General features: G+C 40.3%; 1 protein-coding gene across 2 annotated transcripts in view; it reads right to left on the bottom strand.

The window, feature by feature from the left end:
• Positions 1–3,629: 3,629 nt before the first annotated feature.
• Positions 3,630–19,085, bottom strand: part of LOC145333082 (inhibitor of nuclear factor kappa-B kinase subunit beta-like) — a 43,905-nt gene continuing 28,449 nt past the window's right edge. For both annotated transcript variants that reach the window (XM_080178235.1, XM_080178236.1), the window contains exons 13-20: positions 8,890–8,958; positions 8,384–8,494; positions 7,765–7,899; positions 7,115–7,219; positions 6,543–6,597; positions 5,690–5,737; positions 4,917–5,330; positions 3,630–4,409 (exon numbers count right to left, since the gene is read on the bottom strand). In XM_080178235.1, coding sequence (XP_080034361.1) covers positions 4,323–4,409; positions 4,917–5,330; positions 5,690–5,737; positions 6,543–6,597; positions 7,115–7,219; positions 7,765–7,899; positions 8,384–8,494; positions 8,890–8,958 — 1,024 coding nt within the window. In that variant the 3' untranslated portion in view covers positions 3,630–4,322. The remainder of the gene's footprint in view (positions 4,410–4,916; positions 5,331–5,689; positions 5,738–6,542; positions 6,598–7,114; positions 7,220–7,764; positions 7,900–8,383; positions 8,495–8,889; positions 8,959–19,085) is intronic.

The raw sequence follows: 19,085 nt of genomic DNA, 5'->3' as shown, positions 1-19,085 counted from the left end.
TATGAACAATAAAATTAGTTGAATAATGAATACTTATTCTTTACAGAACCCATTTGGTTCCCTTCACAAGCCTAATATATAACTTGTGATATTTTTTCTTTTAAAGATCATTTTCACATAATAGTTCATGTTGTAGATTAGATATGTGTGGTTTGAAAAAATTTCAATGACTTTCTGGCGGCAACACCCGCCATATTTCCAACCGCCATTTGCAGGCCTCTTACCCTGCGTCGGGCGGCCAGCTTGGCAGCAACCAAGTCGATTCTTGATTCATAACACCACCAGGGCACGTAATAAAAGTGTGGCTGTCATAAAACTTAGAATCATCTACTAGCTTTTGTCCGGCCGGAACCGAAACTCCCGTCGGCTCTTGTCCGGCCGAGACCGAATTTCTTATCGGCTCTTGCCCAGCTGGAACCGAAACTCCCGTCGGCTCTTGTCCAGCTGGAACCAAAACTCTGATCGGCTCTTGTCCAGCCGGAACCGAAACTCCCGTCGGCTCTTGTCCGGCTGGAACCGAATCATTCAGCGGCTCAACACCCGCCGTAACAAAGTTATCAACGACTACAGTATCGTTACCAATATCATCAGGAATAACTGCAGCACAACTAACATCATTATCAATATTAGCCACGGCAACACCCACCGTAGCCATGTTGTCAACGGCTGCGGCACTAGCAGAACCAAAAGGTTCATCAGCCGCGTTAAAAGCAGAACCAACAGGTTCAATAATAGCATCACAAGCAGCACCAACAGTCGGCTGCGGCTGAACATCTGAGCAGACAACATACCTACTCTTTGCTAAACCATTAGCACTAACAGCAAAATATCCAGATCCAAACAGGCTGGAGTAAAGCATGGTTTCTCCTACTGAATGTTCAGAGTAGGGAAACATCGATGGGTGCAGGTGCCCTACGAGCAAATCAACCTGCCCATCAACCAAAGTAAAATCTTCAGGTTTCATATCAAACAAAACAGCTGCCTCCACAGGATTTATGGAGCAGATCGCCTCTTTTGGACCAATGAGAGGCACTACCACAGGTTCTAAAATGTGATAATTCTTGTGTCGATCAACTAAACATAGCTTGACCGTCGAGAAACATTTAACTTCACCGTCAGCTAGAGAAATTCTTGCTGAACGTCCAGTAAAAGGTAACTGAAGTTTATTAACAAGTGACTGGGTTACCATTGAAGTAGTTAAACCAGTGTCCCACATGGCGTTCACTGGGACCTTCTGGCGATTAATGTCAACGACGTCCAATTGTTGTAACATTAACATTAGGTTCGCCTCAGGGGAAGTATGTACTTCATAGACGGCGGCAGCCATATCAACACTCTCATGCAAAAGGTTGTTATGGGCCTGACCACAATTGTCCACTTTGCAGCCGCCTATTACATCTGCCTTCGGGCAATCCACAGATTTATGCCCTTTTTGCAAACAAATCCAACAGCATCCAGCACTCTCCACAATACTCTTCCTGTCTGACACTGACAGGTCATGAAATTTTGGGCACTTGTAAAGTAAGTGCATGTCATCACAGCCATTAACAAAACATGACTGCTTCATCTTAGATTTACCAGGTTTACCTACGGCGGTAGCGGCTGTCGCAGGGTTACCTTTCTTCTTAGAGGGGGTGTCCATATCAGTCGAACACCTCATTAAAATGGCGCCACGCTGTTCTTCAATAATCTTTAACAGCTTTGGGACGTTTGGGACATCCATCGAGCCCAATGATAAATTGAGCTTATCTTGAAAATCACGTGGCAACTTCTTGGATAACATCTCAAGAAGTATCACGGTCAACCACTGGCTGGTGGTGACCTCATCATCTTCATCATCTTTAGTCAGCTGCTCCAGCTGGCTAACTGCTCCGCCAAACTCTGCTAACACAGTCACAATCTGGTTGGAGTCCGACGGTTTAGACTTCTTCTCCCATTGGTTGAAAAGGCAGAGCATCTGACGTGTTTTGGACTTAAAACGTGCGTCAAGGTAGGCCCACTGAGATTCATGCGATTGAATCTGAATTAACTGGAGTCTCAGCTCTTTATTTTTACAGACCTTTTCACTGCTTAACAATAACTGTAAATACGACGGGTCTTGTCCTACAGTAAGCTTTTTAAAAGTGTCTTTAAAACTTACATAGGAAGCTTCCAGGCCGTCGAAAGATGGAAGAAGACGTTCGTCGACACGATTCATATATCCTGGCGTGAACATAGAACCGGCGACGAACTGTGGTGTGCCAAACGGTGACACAAATGGCGATGCTGTCGAGGCACCCGCCGTCGTCGTGGGTGGCTTCACAGGTTTAAGCTTAACCTCAGCCAGACGTTTCATCAAAGCAGACAAAGTGTTTATAATTGCATCAGGCAAGGGAAAGTATGGCCCTTTAATAACTTTCACAATCTTCAAACATCGATCATAAAGTTCAGCCTGATGGTTAGGCAAATTATCACCAACAACATCAACAACACTTTGAATGTCACTAAGCTCTTCTATAGCATCAAGAGCGTCTTTCAAGGCACTATAGTCTTTTTGTACAGTAACTATATCAGAATAAATGTCACTAAACTCATCAAGCTCTTGGATTCTCAAACCAAGCTTGCTAAAACCGACCATGATGCTGTCAAATGTCTCGAACTTGTCATGGACAAGGATTGATTCCTTAGTGAGATGTCTAACATTAAGTTCTGAAGTATCACTGACCAACTTCATCACTCTATTTAGCTCACTGGTTAGGGCATCAACGGCTGGACGCAGCCGCTTACTCAATTGTTCACCTTTATTCTTTTTAGGACCCATAATTGTCACTAAAGTTAACTGTACTGATTATGACTATAATAATAATGTGTGGTAAGGTATCACAACCAACACATTCACAAAACTTCACAGAATGTTCTTAGCTGCATCTGTTCTGTCTTGTTTTCATTGTATCGGAACGCAATCCTAGCCGTTCTCGATATCTTAATCTCAAGCCCTCCGAATGACCAACATGTGAAGTTTACAAATGTGTATTTATTACCATGAAAACAGTGAATCTAAAACAAAAATATAGAAATTAATTACATAATATTAATGGTTTATTATTTTTGTAGATCGAGGTTGCGTGATTTCAATTTAATTAAAAATATAAAATTTCTAAAAAACTTTAAATTGGCACGAAACATATTAAATAGCATCAGAAATTGATAATTTTAGATTCAAATGATCAATAAAATTAAGGAAAATATTCGTATGTAAAAAGTTAGCAGTTAAATGGTCTATTTGTTGAAAAATTAATGTTTTAAGTTTCTTCGTAAAAATATACCATACTACACTTATTATTAAGAATTAAAGATAAATTCTTACCACATTATGATGTCAAACTAAGCAGAAGGCTTATTTGAGATATTCCACACATCAGAGCGCATGTATATTCAAGCAATACATTATTTTCAATCACGTAGCTCTTCACGTGGGACTAATCAAAGAAAAAGTGCGCGTTTCTTTTGTCTGTTTACAAGCCACGCGCCGCGCGGAGATAGATAGGAATGCCGCGTAACACACTCATTCTCTAGGAAATTTGGTGTAAGGAAACAGGGATTAATGGGTTCGAACTTGCCAGGGAATACAAGAAAAACATACCGAAACAATCTATAAAGATACAAATTTTAATAAAAGTTGTTTTTCGCATCGTATTATAGACAGCTTTCCGTGGATGTAAAATCGAAAAATTACCAGTTTTGTTAACCTCGATTGGCCAAGGGCCCAGGTTAACAAATCTGGTAGTAATTTTATGATTTTTATTTCAATACCTATTCGTGGAAAAAAGTCTGTAATACGGTACTATACATGATTTTTCAGTATGGCTGAGAACCAGTTCTAATCCAGCGGATATTAATTCGTTTCGAAGCCATAATGGAAAAATATTACTTTGGTATTTTATCTAAACCCTTATAAATAGAGGTTGGGAGGGATTTGTTACTTAAAGAAAAACATCCATTTTCATTTTTTACAGATATAATATCCATCAATTTAAAATATAGGTATAAGTGAGATTTAGAAATCCTTGAAAACACCAGTATAAAAGTTATAATAAGATCTATAATAATTTTTTGTGAGATATTATCCGTGAATTACTTTATCAATTTGTATAATTAGATTTATATTTAGGAGCAAAGAAATCAAGTTACACTGGTACCCAAAGTTTTAAAACCATGTAATCTTTCAGGTAAGCTTAAAAACTTTAGGTACTTAAATTTCACTTTAATTGGTGGGTTTAAAACTAGTAGTGCAATATTTCAACCAAAAACAAAATCTACAGAAGGGGTGATATTGTTTATGATCATTGTGAGATATTAGCCGCAGCACTGAACAAAGAATCCAGGTTGTTCATTCTCTCCTCCATTACTTTTCTCAAATCGGAATTTTCCTAAAATTAAAAATTATGATAGCGGGCAAATTCGGGGTAGGTACGATTAGAAATGTTAGAATTTCCCTACAGTTTTCAAACTTTGCATTATGATTCCTATAACAGTTAGGTATAATTTAAAAAGAGTAGCAACTCTATCATCGTTATCAGAAAGTCTGTACGTCCATATATGTATTTTTCATGTGATATAATTCCACTAATCATCTGATTTTTAGAATACTGATTCCTAGAGAAACATATCTACAATAAGGTCCTTAAAGTGTAAGAATGTCCTTGAACAGTTTTCTGTATTTACGCAGTTTTGCAACAAATATACTTAAAATTTTGTTTAACCTTATATCTTCATATTTTGCTTATTCAGGAATCAGTTCTGACACTCTACAAGAGTTATTGTCTTTTGTTCTTCCTTCTGATTTTAGAGTTTCGCTTTTATAGATGTTGTCATCCTTATTTGAAGAAATGAAGGGAAAAAATTTCTTATTATCAAGAGTTTTGAAGTTAAATTACCTTTATTAATGTTTGAGTGGCGGTAGTATCCAAACAAATCTCGTTTTCAGCATCTAAGTTGTTAAATCCTTCATATTTCTTCTCATTCTGATTGAATTGAGGGGTATATTTGATAGCCACTGATACAAGGGTCCATATGTCTGATTGTCTCCTATTTTGGGATCTGAGAATACTTCCCTCCACCTTCTCGCAAGCCTTGACAATCCCAACATTTCCCGCCTTCAAATCCTGCACGTCCGCCAATAGTTGGCGCAGCTGCACCAGCCGCGCACAACTGGTATTCAATAACTCGTCTCTGCGCCTAAGCATGCGCACAACTAGTTGCGCCATGCCGCGTGCTGTGTTGTCAACACGTGTTGATGCGCGTTCGCGCCGTAAATTGTCGTACAGCTGTAAGCTCCGAGATGCACACTTCTATTTAAATTAAAAGTTGAATTTCAAAAAAGAATTAGGATAAAAATATAATAAACTAATCTAAATAATACAAGACATGTCATAGACAGCTTTATCAAAATGATAAATTAAAACCAGCTGGAAAGGCCTAAGAAACTATAGGACCAGGCTATCAAAACTAATAGGTATTAATTTTAAGATTTTTTTTTTAATATATGTAAAAAAATTGTCTTTACTAAGATGCTATACATGATTTTTCAGTATGTCTAAGAACCAGTCCTAATCCAGTGGATATAAATATATTTCGAAGCTTTACTGGAAAGTGTATTCTTTTCTTAAACAGGAGGCAAAAAAGGGTTTCTATATGTTTTAAATGCTACCTGCAAAATTTTGTCTGTTGGGGACGTTAGAGACTCCATCTTTAAAACCTTAAGCAAAAGTTAAATTTTAGTATAAAAAAGAATTGTATATTTTGCAGAGATTGTCAATAAACACTGTTTTTAATGCATTAAGGATTCGAAACAAAACAATGTTTTAAAAAGCTTGTAAGATCAGACGATTTTTTCCCAACGCATTTTTGATATGTATCATCCTTATACTAAAGTAACAGGATGTTTGTCTGTGTGTCTGTACCGAAGGATCTCGCTAACCGCTGAACCGATCGGGTTCTCCTTAACAGGGTAGCTTCTCATAAGTCCCGGGAAGGTTTATAACTATTTTCTTGGGGGGGGGTGACACCCCCAACCCCCCCAAAATTTTTTTTAACGTTTTTTAACTAAAATTAAAAATAATGGGGGGGGGGGGCACCCCTCCCCCCCAAAAAAAAATTCCACCCTCAAAATATTTTTTACAATTTTTCTTTTAAAAACTAAAATAAGAAATTGGGTTATCAAATTCGACCCCCCCCCCCCCTCCTTAAGTGCCCTAGAGGCCTCTATGGGGCGTAGCCGCTAGTCTTAGATAAAGAAGTAAGCTTTTTTTGTTTATAGCTAACCGCTGAGTAATGAGTAATGGATCTCATTACAGCGAAAAATGTTTTAGGCAAAGGAAAGGTTTACAACTGTTTTTTTATTTTTTTTTTTTTGGGGGGGGGGGGGAGGGTATCTAAACCCTCCCAAGAGAAATCGCACATAGAAGAAAACTAACCACCAATTTTTTACTTTTCCTTTTTAACACCTTAATTGAATTATTTTTGGGGGGATATAAGCATAAATTTACAGAAAAAAAACTTACTTTAATGGCACTCATTAGGGATCTCTTATTTTCTTCTAACATGGAGATTCGGGAACTAAAATAAAATTAATAAGTATAACATGATTAGTATTCATGGCAACTGATGCCTTTTTTAAATGAAAAAGATTAGGTACTGTCCGGATTTTGCGCAAAGACAAATAAGTCCATAGATCGTCTAGAAATTATTTTCTGAATCTTAACAAATGAAAATTCAAATAAAAAAAACTGGTAGGTATAAATTTTATGATTTTTATTTTATTATTCGACACTCGCGGAAAATTGTCTGTTATACGATGCTATATAGGTACATGATTTTTCAGTATGGCTGAGAACAAATTCTAATCTAGTGGATATAAATCAGTTTCTAGGCCATCATGGAAAAGAACTTACTGAATAGTATCTACAATCTTGACTAGTTATGCTTTTGATTGACTCCAATGGTCTAATATCTTATTCGAAGTTTGAAATCGATATTACAATTTTAACATAACTAAGATTATTAAAAGAGCTACCCGTTACGGACGGACCGACCCTAATTATAGAACAGCTTCGCTTTCAAAACTGGAACTTACTGAATTGTATCAACAATCTTGACTAGATCAGCTTTGGATTGGCTCCAGTTGTCAATCATCTTATTCGAGGTTATTCTATCTTTACTTTGGGCCTGCTCCTCATATCTTAATATACAAGGACAATTATGTACACAGCTAACACAGGGAGCCTAGGGGATAAGACAATGGATTTGCTCCAGTTGTCAATCATCTTATTCGAGGTTATTCTGTCTTTACTTTGGGCCTGTTCTTCATATCTTAATATACAAGGACAATTATGTACAGGGATCTAAAGGGATAAGACAATGGACAATCATCTATTCGGGGTTATTCTATCCTTGCTTTGGGCCTGTTCCTCATATCTTAATATACAAGGACAATTATGTACACAGCAATACAGGGATCTAAAGGGATAAGACAATGGACAATCAATTTCAATTATCCCAAATGATGGTAGAAATCATTCAATGAAAAGTTTGTCTATAATGTTTCAAAATTGTCTAATTTAGCGAGAAAAAGCAAAAAAATCAGCTGAATAAAGCTTTTTTTGACAGAGCGGCGGTTTCGCTACCGTTTCACATCATACCCCATTTTAGCAACTGCCATTACCCCATAAACATGACCAGTGTAATAATCAGCCCATTGTCCCCTCCCTCCCTTGATTAATGTACCTTGCGAGGTCTTGTTCCAGACTGATGTTATGAAAATCCAGCTTGGACTTTGCTCTGGTAAAGTGTATGTCCAGTGGGCCACCACCACCCCCATACACCTCACAGGAGGAGTTTATCACATAACTGTTTAGGCCCCTGAACAATGGATATAGGATACACGTAGATATATTGACAGGGGAAAATTTGTGGTCAAGTTAGGTTGCTAATATGACCCTCATTTATTGGTCAATTCGTTCATCCAGTCGGAGGGGAGGGGATGGAGATATCGTTATTTTAGCCGACTGCGAGTATTACTTTATCAGAGTACATGAAAATGTGGTGCAACATCCAAGTAATAATATATTGATTCCATGAATGAACAGAGGTTTAACTCATTGATTATATTATATGATCTTATAAAATGATTGAGATGATCATTTAAACGTGATTCATGATTCATAAGACCTAAAGACCTATAATATCAGCAATTCTATGTGATTGTGCAGTTGATCAAAATGAAGTTTTAGGCTATTATTAAGAACATTTTGACTTAATAAGAGCATTTGACATTGTTACAGGAGTAAAGAAACATGCATAGTTATACTTTTAATTTGATTGGAAACTGAATTATGATTTTTACCTTAAGCCAATGGCAAAGAGTTGATTTTTCTCATTTTCTTGTGAGATGAAATGATAACCGTGAATGTACATCATCTTATGGTGATAATCTATCAGTTTCTTCTTTACATCCCTAAATATTTTAATCATTTAGGACAGCTGCCATTTTCATAGATATTAGGGAATCAGGATGGTCCGGCCCAATACTGGTTTTGGGCCGCCGTAAACCAAACGTCTTTAGGGCAGTTTTTAGCAATATCACTTTAAGATGTTTTTTAGAGCAAAAAGGGGAGAGGGGGTGGAAAATGGCTTTACTGTCTAATACATATTACATCCACAATAATGATACACAAAGTTACTCCTTCCAAAGAAGATTATAATTAGTGGTTGAAACGTTTGAACACTCAGGTTAATGAACCAACCAATCAAATTAATAAAAACGCCATATTATCATATAGGGGACCAGAGTAATAAACAGCCCATTGTCCCCTCCCTTCCTCCATGCCATAAAATATTATTTCACTTTACCTTAGAAAATGTTGGACTAGATTTGGAATTCTCAGTTCTATTTGTTTCAACTGTTCAGCCAGTGTCAAACTAAAGATATTAAAATTCTTTAAAGTTGTTTTGCTTTGAACTTCTGTACTTATATGGAAATGACAGGAGGTGCATCTGTGGATTAGGATCTTAGGAACCGTGTTGGATCGAAATAATTCTTCTTTTCAGTGAAGCTTTATATAGGTGCAGGTAAGGTTTAAAATTATTTTGGGGTCGGATACTTCCATCTTCTAAGACAAAAAGGACCTTATAAAATATTATAGAAAGCCAAGGGTCGACTTAATCCCCCCCCCCCTATCATAGAGTAAACACTAGAGTAGGAAGGTTAAATAACTGTATGTCCCCTAACTTCCCAAGGACCCTGTGCCAACTTTCAATGAATCAACCAATATCGTCGGGAATAATTAAGCAGAGTCGCTACAAAAGAGCAGAAACGAATTTGCTAGCAGACAAAAAGGTTCTTAACTGGGGGATCTATGTAGTTGTTTGGTTATACCATATACATACAGCATGACCCTCAAAAAAGTATTTTTAAGCATCTGCAGCCCTTATTTCTCAATGAATTATTAAAAAATGCATATGTCCTTGTTCTCCATAGTATTCCACGTAAGTAGATATAAAAATATTTTTTTACCTCCATTAACACCGGAGATTTTTAGAGCTAAAGTTTTGAAAAAGTGACTGAGAAAAAGAATTTTTTTTTGTTTCTCTTATTTTTTGGATGGTTATATTATGTTTTTCTGGCAATTGAATAATGAGACATAAAGAAAAACAAGTTAACTAAATATTTCATTTTTATTACACCTAAAAATATCAATTTTTAATGGCAAAAAATACTACTGAATGAATTGATTATTTGCAAATTTTAGGTTATTTATTAACCCTTATTTATAGAAAAGGATTAATTATGACAGTTGCTCCGCCTACTTTTCTGACATATCAATTATTTAAAAAGGGGTAAATTAAGCTTTTTAGACTAAAAAATCATTATGTTTTATTTTTATTTTCTTTATAACTTTTTTGTTATTAAAGTTAGGATTGTGAAACAAAAACAATTTTCCTGCTATATTCATAGAGATTTATTTGGTTTTTTAATCTTAAACAATTTTGCCTAATAAGTAAGTTTTTCAAAATATCATTAAACTAAAAAGACTCAAAAAATATGTGTAAAAAAATGCTTTTTACTAAAAAACTAAATTTTTTATTTCATTTTTGTATAAAGTTTCTGCTAGTAACAAAAATAAAAGGATTTTTAGCTTAATTTTGCTAAAAAAGTCGTATCATGTTAAAAGTTACTTTTTCCTCAGTCACTTTTTCAAAACTTTAGCACTAAAAATCTCCGGTGTTAATGGAGGTAAAAAAAATATTTTTTTATCTACTGTGCAGTCCAATCTAACGGCTGTCCATTTTTAGGTCGAGCCAGAACAGAAGGTTGCTTTCAGTCTACTGCGGCAGATATTATAAATAATCGGTCTGTTCTTTCTTTTTTCCAATCATTCAAAAACAAAACTTTTTTCAGACCGTCTATCTATAATGTCTGCCGGCTCTTAAGAGAAATCTAGGCTGGCACTATCCAATATACAGGTAGAGCTGCCATTTCTCTTTTACTGTACCTTAACCCTTAAAGTATATAAAATACAGGGTGGGAAAACTAAGGCTGGTAGCTAGGATAAAGCTTTAGGTTTCAAATGTTGATTCACATATTAATATATATTATTTTTAGCAAACCAACATCAACCTGCCCCCTACTTCCACGACCTTGATACTTGCAGAAACAAATGCCCGGACAACCACAGTGGTGACCCGGGATACTGGAAGACCAGAGGCTGGAAAGAACAGGAAAGCAGATTTGAAGAACACACTGTATAAACAGCAGGTACAAAATTTATTCCAGCAAAGTGCCTAGAAGTCTTTGTGTCTGTCTGTTAACAATATCTATCTTAGCCAACAATTTGACTTTGACATTGATGTTGATATAAGATCTTGGATACTGTGCCATACCTGGAAAAACTCCTGACCATACAGCTTGGTCTAATTTAGCTCTTATTAATTGAGGGCACATCCAAACTTTACCCCCCGGCACTTGTTCACAAGGCCACTTAAAACCCCCCCCCCCCTTATTTCCTCCGGTACTTGTACTTTACAAGACCCATCCCATTATTAGCTTCAATGGTTCTGTTCAACCGGAACTTAGAAAATAATAATCACCAATAAAAAAAAAAAAAAAAGGGTAGTATATAGAAATATAATAAAACCATCCATAAGTGGTAAATGAGGGAAGTTTTCATTACAAAACCGCCCGGAGCAATTACACGCTCAAGGCATAACACCCTTCACCTACCCTCCATTAACCACCCCACCCCTCCACAAAATACACGTTCAAAATCCGACTCTGCGACTGTTGTGAACCGGCGGCCTAAAACCGTCAGAGTTTTAGCCAAAAAACATAAACTCAACACCCCGTTTGAATTACGCGCCAAAAAACTCCTTAAAACAAAAAAAGCGCTACTTCAACGGAAAAAACCGGTTGACCGCAACTCTAGGCCTGTCGTTTCTTCACGCAGGTCCAGTGTTAGTCGCACCCCCCCAGGCCAAAACAGCCACCACCGTAGCCCATCCCCGTCACCTATCCGAGGATTCCCTACACCCCCTGCAGCTCCCCAATTACTTGCAGCCCCCCACCTACCCTCTTCACCTGTTGATCCATTGATAACATTTCCCGTTACACATCCGTATAACGGCCTTTCACCACAAACCCCCACAACCCCTACAGATACTGAAGAGTTTGAGCTAGCCCCACAGCAACTAGATTGGGATAATTATTCCCCCATACCATCCTTTCAAAAATCAGCTTCAATTCTTGAAGAAGCTCTGGAACAACTCTATTCTGAAGATTTACAGAAAGAGGTTCAGGACGAGGTTTTTTATAACCCTGAACAGTTCCCGTTACACGACCACCTCCCAGGCTCAGCTTATAACGCTTCCACATCGACACACAATATTAGTGTTGATCTATCTACGCTTTTTACAGCGCAGACCCCAACCATGACTGATGAGGCAACCAAACTCATCATCGAATGCGATGAGTGCATGATGATAGACGAAGACTGTCAGGGCATCATAAATAACCCTGACAGGTTTAGCATTGAAAAGCTAGACAATAGTCTATCATTATTGGAAGAAAAAGCCTCGTCAATTCGCCACATCATAGCTTTCTTTCGCAACAGCCCAGACCCAAGGGTCACCGAAGTTGATGTAAACAAAGCACTACAGCTACGTTTAGCAATGCGCTCGAAAATCGAATTCATTCATGAACATCGTACGTCACGATTGAAAGCCCAATCAATTACGACAACTGCTGCTCCAGCAGTACCTCTCTCTACCTGTTCTGACGACTCGACTACCACTTCAGCAGTCGGATCCGAGGCAGGTACCTTACCATGTGACAGGCAAGTAACTGCGCCTCCAGCAGTTACGGCTCAAGCCACAGCTGTTCCTGCAGCAACTACGCTCCAGCATACAGCCCCCATCCCCAACCGCATAAATCCTACGACATACGCGGTGAAGCAAGCAAGGGTAAAACAAAAAAGGGACCCTTTGCTTGTGGAGCTTGACGACCTCTGCGAAAAATTCACTGATCTTAAAACCACCGAAGTTAAGCAGTTAGGTCAGTTCAATAAGCTCAATGCTCAATTTAAGGAGCTAATTGAGAAAGCACAGCGTACCTTACAGAAAGCCAAAACCTTATGTGAGGACGCAATGGTTACTGACATGGAGCAAGATGCAACAGCATTAGATGCCCAGTCGACCATGCTTGAAACCGAGATATCCAGCGTGGAATCCTTTGTTGAAAGTTTGAGAACTCGATTTGGGGTACCTATCTCAGGACACTCTTTCAATCAGCGGTCATCTAACATTCCTATCCCTCACTTTTCTGGGGCTAAAACGGATAAATTTGACCTATTCACGTTCCAAAAGAAGTTCCAGATTTACATCGACTCAATGCCTTCAATAGCAGAAGTCGAAGCGTTAGAAATCCTGAAGGAAAAATGCCTGCAAGGCAACGCACAGATGTTGTGCTCAGCCGAAAAAAACATTAAGGCTTGTATGAAGCAACTGTCGTTCCACTATGGCAGTAAAACCAGCATCATAGCCAAACGCAAGGCTAAAATCATGGAACTTGGACCATGCCCAAAATACAACTGGGAACAGCAGATCACCTGGATGGTAAAACTCCGTTCATTACTTGCTGATACCCAGGAGTTTGCAAAAGAGAACGATGCGGAGCAAACTCTGTATCACGGCAAAACAGATATCGCCAACTCCGTGCTGAACCTTCTCAAAGGCGACTACTTTAAGGAAATGTCAAAAACGTTCCTCAAAAGCGCTGATGAAAATGGAGAGGAAGATGGGCAGTATTGCTATGAACAGCTTCTCCTCTTCCTTGATTGTGAGCTACGCCAACTCCAATACCAGCTTAATCAGCATGAAGGAGCATCCCTCCATACTGGCACCACAACCTCTGTTGGAAACAATGCCAACACGAGCAGTGGTAGCTCCGGCAATAGACAGCCACACCAGACTGGTAACAACCCTGGTCAGAAAAACTCGAACCGGAGTAAACCAGCCTCGAACACTTACACGGCTTCAACTTTCAATGCATCAGAGGAGCCAAAACAACGCTTTAAAGGCAAGACTGTTGACAAGTCGGCTAAGACGCAAACCCCGCTCTTAGCATATACAGGCGCATCTTCAAAGCCCGTATTGACTGATTGTGCTCTTTGTCAAAACAAACATACATATTTGTTTGAATGCAACGTGTACATCAACACACCGCACAAGGAGAAACGTAAACTCCATGGCAAGACAAAAGCATGTCACAGGTGCCTCAGGATGGACGCCAACGTTAACTTTGAAAACATTGACGAGTGGTGGAATCATCACAAAAATAACTGTCGCACAACCTTTTACTGTCAAACCGACAGTTGCCAGTACGCGTCACTCCACCGTGTACAGAAACACATACTTGCGTGTTCTGTTCACACCGAGCAGAACAAGCGTCGCCTGGACGACTTCCGCAAATCCTTGCCAAAGGACATGCATATAACCTCTGGCAATTTACTGTTCATGGATAATATCACCATGAATCTCCAAACCTCCGACTCCTCACCTGAAGATTCCGGCCCCAACACCTTTCCTGATGTTCCCGCCCCTGGCATCTTCATGTGCCAAAATGTTCCTGACCGCTCGGGGAACCCGCTATTCGTGTTTTACGACAGCGGGTGCGGTACTGCAGCAGTCTCAGCCTCAGCGGCTATAAGACTAAACGCGTCGGAGCACCGCCCAGGACCGACCCTCATGAACGTAGCAGGCGGTAAAGTTGTCCACTTACCCTATGGAAGTGACAAGTTTACACTGCCCGTTGACGACAGTTCTATGTCTGCGACCATAATCGCCGCAAAGATGGACACATTAACGGCTCCGTTTCCCAGATGGGAACTCAACGAGCCGTACAATGACCTTGTTGCACATTACAAGGGTCATGAACTCCTACCAACTGTACCCGATGTCATTGGAGGAGGCCAAGTCGACATAATTCTCGGGATCAAGTACAACTACTTGTTCCCAATGCGCATATGCTCATTACCCTGTGGCCTGTCATTGTACAGAAGCCCACTCAAGGGTGTCAATGGCCACACAGGTGTACTTGGTGGACCACACAAGGCTTGGGCTAAAGCAGCTGAGACGGTAAATTTCGTGGGTGCTGCGCTATTCTTCACTCACGAACTGTCTGCATATCGTTACACCACTGAATCACTTTTCAACAGTGGCAAAAATTGGTGTGCAACTGACCCCAAAGATGATACCTTCCCACATCTCCGTCCAATCACTGTAGAGGAAACTACAGATGAGGACACTTCGCTGGATGTTCATACATACAGCTCAAATATCCAACATGTCAAAACACATGAAAGGAAATTCCTCGAAAGTGAAGACATTGGCACACAAGCACCTTACCGTTGTATAGGATGCCGCGTCTGCAACGATTGCAAAAACGGCGATATCCTGGAGGCAACTTCTCTCAAAGAAGAAGCCGAACAATTCCTTATCAAAAACTCGGTTAAGTTCAAACCGGACGAAAAACGGATCGTAGCAACCCTCCCTTTCATTGCTGATCCGGTTAAGGAGTTGCAACCCAACAGAAATAGGGCCCTCAAAGTCCTGGAGTCACAGTTGCGAAAACTCCAAAAAGATCCTGAGGCAAAACTACAGGTATTGGCATCACATGACAAGCTAGCATCTAATGGCTACTCATGTGACATTGACGACCTGTCCACTGAGGAAAGAGCTTTAGTAGACAACCTTCCAGGAGAATATTACCTCCCTTGGCGCTTCGTCACTAAAGAGAACTCAATCTCAACACCTGTGCGTGTAGTCTTCGACGCATCTGCGACGACTTCCTCAGGTAAAAGCTTAAATGACGTCTTGGCAAAAGGCACCAACAAATTGGAAAAGATCCTAGCTTTGGATATCAACTTCAGAGCAGGCCCGCATGCCTTCGCATGTGACATAAGGATGGCTTACAACCAAGTCAAGTTGGAACCATCTGATTTCCGCTGGCATAAATACTTATGGGTCGACAGTCTTGACCCCAGTGGCACTGTCAGAACACGTATCATGCGCACAATCATCTACGGTGTTAAACCCTCTGGCAACCAAACAGCAGAGGGAATTGAACAGGTAGCTCAGTATGTCATGGACAACTTCCCTGAACACACTGCAGGTGCCCAGGTCCTCAAAACTAAAACATATGTTGATGATACCTCCGATTCAACAGACTCCGCAGCTGATCTGGATAAACTTATTGCTGGAGTTAAATTCACACTTGACTTAGCAGGCATGAGTGTTAAAAGCTTCGTCAGATCTTCAGCTGTACCTGAAGATACCGTGTCCAGTGACGGAATACATGTCGGATACCTCGGCTATCGCTGGGCACCACTAGCCGACACCCTCAGCTTGGACGCAAAACCGTTGTCATTTGGTAAGACAAAACGAGGGAAAAGACCTCCACCAGTAGAAGGCAGCCTTGAAGAGGCTCCTCTACCTAACTTTACCAAAAGAACCATTCTGTCACAAGTTGCTTCAAACTTCGACATCCTTGGGTTATGCACCCCTGTGACTGCTAAATTCAAAGCAGATTATCACGACCTCCTTTCATATGCCACTGGTTGGGATGATGGGCTCCCAACCAAGCTGCTCATCACCTGGGTGGCCAACATTGAAACCATGCAACAACTTGCATCGGTTTCATGTCCACGGTCAGTGATCCCGGCAAACTCTCAACCCAAAGTTGATCTGTTAGTATCTGTTGATGCTAGCCAAAACATGGCAATTGTATGTGTGCATGTTAGATCAACATCTCTCTCAGGAGAGGTCACTGTCCGTTTAGCAGCTGCTAAATCCAAGATTGTGACCGGCTCCACAATCCCTCGAGCAGAGCTCAGGGCAGCTGTTGAAGGCACCATTCTTGCAACAACTGTCGCAAAAAACCTCAAGAATAAGGTTGACAAGGTCACCTTTTTTACAGATTCCAGTGTTGTCCTGTCTTGGCTTCATCAAGACGCGCGACCACTCTCCCTTGGCGTGCGCAGCTGTGTAATCGAAATTCGAAGGTTCTCTTCCCCTGATCAATGGCGTCATGTTGAATCTGAAAACAACATCGCAGATCTTGGGAATCGTTTCCTTGCCACTATCAAGGACATTGACTCTAACTCAGAATGGCAGAATGGCAAACCCTGGATGTATCTCGACTACCAGGACATGCCAGCCAAATCCTTCACAGACCTCAAGCTAACAATGGAGGCAAAACAGGCCGCTGCCCAAGAGGTTAGAATCCTTCACAGTGATTCAAAATCACCTCAGGAAAGGACAGCTGAGATAACAAAGTTTTCAGGTTATCTTTATGACCCGTGTAAACGGTCCTGGCCTAAATCTCTCCGTGTCATTGCCATTATTCGAAAGTTCTGCTTCTTTGATTTCAAATCATATCGCAGTAAGACGAAAGCAAAAGCTGCACAACTCACCACAAGGGTTGTCCAGCTATCGGACGAGGAAATCCAGACAGCTGAGAATTACTACTTTAGGCTAGCCACCAAAGAGATAATCAAGTTCTCCAGCTCAAAGGCCCACGGCAACAATGTCGTCTCCGATGATGGGATCATAAAATACAATGGTCGTATTGTCGAGGGAACAAACATTGAAGATGTTGACAATATCATGCCAGATTTGTCTCCGCTTCATTTCGTTAGACCAATTGTTGATCGTCATAGCATAATAGCATACTCCATTATGCTATATGCCCACCAAGAGCTCGCACTACACAGAAATGTAAATGCAACACTCTTAGAGTCTAGGCACATTGCCTACATTCTCAATGGCAGAGATCTTTCCAAGGAGATTCGAGCAGCTTGCCCACACTGTCGTAGGTTTAAAGCCAAGCTTTTAGAAGCTGAAATGGGACCAATCCACCAAAACAGATTGACCATTGCTCCTCCGTTCTATTACTGCCAACTTGACCTCATGGGTCCCTTCCTGGCCCACTGTGAACACAACCACAGGTCCTCAGTCAAAGTCTGGGGCCTAGTCTGTAGAGACCCAGCTTCTTCTGCTACTGCTTGTTATGCTATGACAAAGTATAACACAGACGCCTTCCTACAGGCTTTCCAACGGTTTGTTCATCGGTACTGTTACCCCAAAAAGGTGTACATCGACCCAGGTGCACAACTTATCAAAGGCGTAGCAAAGTCAGAATTTTCCATGGCTGACATTACCAAAACACTGAATGGAAAAAGCTGTAGCATCGAATACGAAATCGGTCCTACCGCTGCACACAATTATCAGGGATGTGTGGAACGCTCTATCAAGGAAATTAAAACCTTGTTCAATGCAACATTCAACGGTCTTAAATTGGATGTTATGTCATATGAAACTGCGTTCTCATACATTGCCAACGAGATAAACAACATGCCAATCTGCACTGTATCCAGGACTGAGGACATAGGTCATGCAGACCTCATCACTCCAAACCGTCTGATACACGGCAGAAATAACAGGCGAGCACCCACTGGGCCAATGCGGGTAGAACAACCCTCCCGTCTCCTGGAACAGATGGAGCGCCTCTACCAATCATGGTGGCAAATCTGGCTGTATGAACGTCTCCCAGATTACATTCCAAGGCCAAAAAAGTTTGGCAAAACAGGTCCACAGCCTAAAGAGATGGATATCGTTGTCTTTCTCCGTGCCCCAGATGAGTTAATCGGGGACCAACTTTGGCGCCTTGGCCAAGTGTTACACCTCATCACTTCCGATGATGGTATTGTTCGTCAAGTAATTATTCGTTGGCGGAAACACTGGAGAGAAGAGTTTCATGAAACCAGAAGAAGTGTCAGGCACATTGCTATTCTCTTCTCCGAGGACGAGTTATCGTTAGTTGACCAAATCAGGTCCGCGTCTTCCCAGTGTGACAAGTCATACCTCACCGAACAAAACCACATATAATACCTCATAAAACAACATGGCTGAAATTGCCACTAAATAGCAAATGAGTACTGGTCCCCAGAACTTACTGCTTTTCTCTTCAAAAAACACGGCTGAAATTGCCACTAAATAGCAAATGAGTACTGGTCCCCAGAACTTATTGCTTTTCTCTTCAAAAACACGGCTGAAACTGCCACTAAATCGCAAATGAGTACTGGTCCCCAGAACTTATTGCTTTTCTTCTTCAAAAACACGGCTGAAGCTACCTGAAAACTGCTTGCTCCTGCCTTAATTTTACACTCAAATAACCTTGACAAAACCAATCATGTTTGTACCTAACGGTGATTTTTTTACTTTACTTGGCACAAACAAGACTTCTTGCTTTTTCATCGTCACTGATGTTTTAACAGCATTTTATCATTAAAGTAATTTTAACTCTTCGAAACACAACTACCACACTATGTAGTAATGTACTTTTAATCATTTCAACCTCATAACAAACATAACTACAGCGCTGTTTTTGGCGTTGTAGCTTAATCATTTCATAACCAAACGGTGGGATTGTAATTATCTCCCAGTTGAGCAGAACCGGAGTGTTACAACATCCATGGAAGCGACATTTAGTATTA

The sequence above is a fragment of the Acartia tonsa genome, chromosome 12, assembly GCF_053477335.1.
Source record: "Acartia tonsa isolate MP-2025a chromosome 12, ASM5347733v1, whole genome shotgun sequence".
NCBI lineage: Eukaryota > Metazoa > Arthropoda > Copepoda > Calanoida > Acartiidae > Acartia > Acartia tonsa.
Note: the sequence above shows the minus strand (reverse complement) of the source record. Positions and strands in the feature narration are given on the sequence as shown.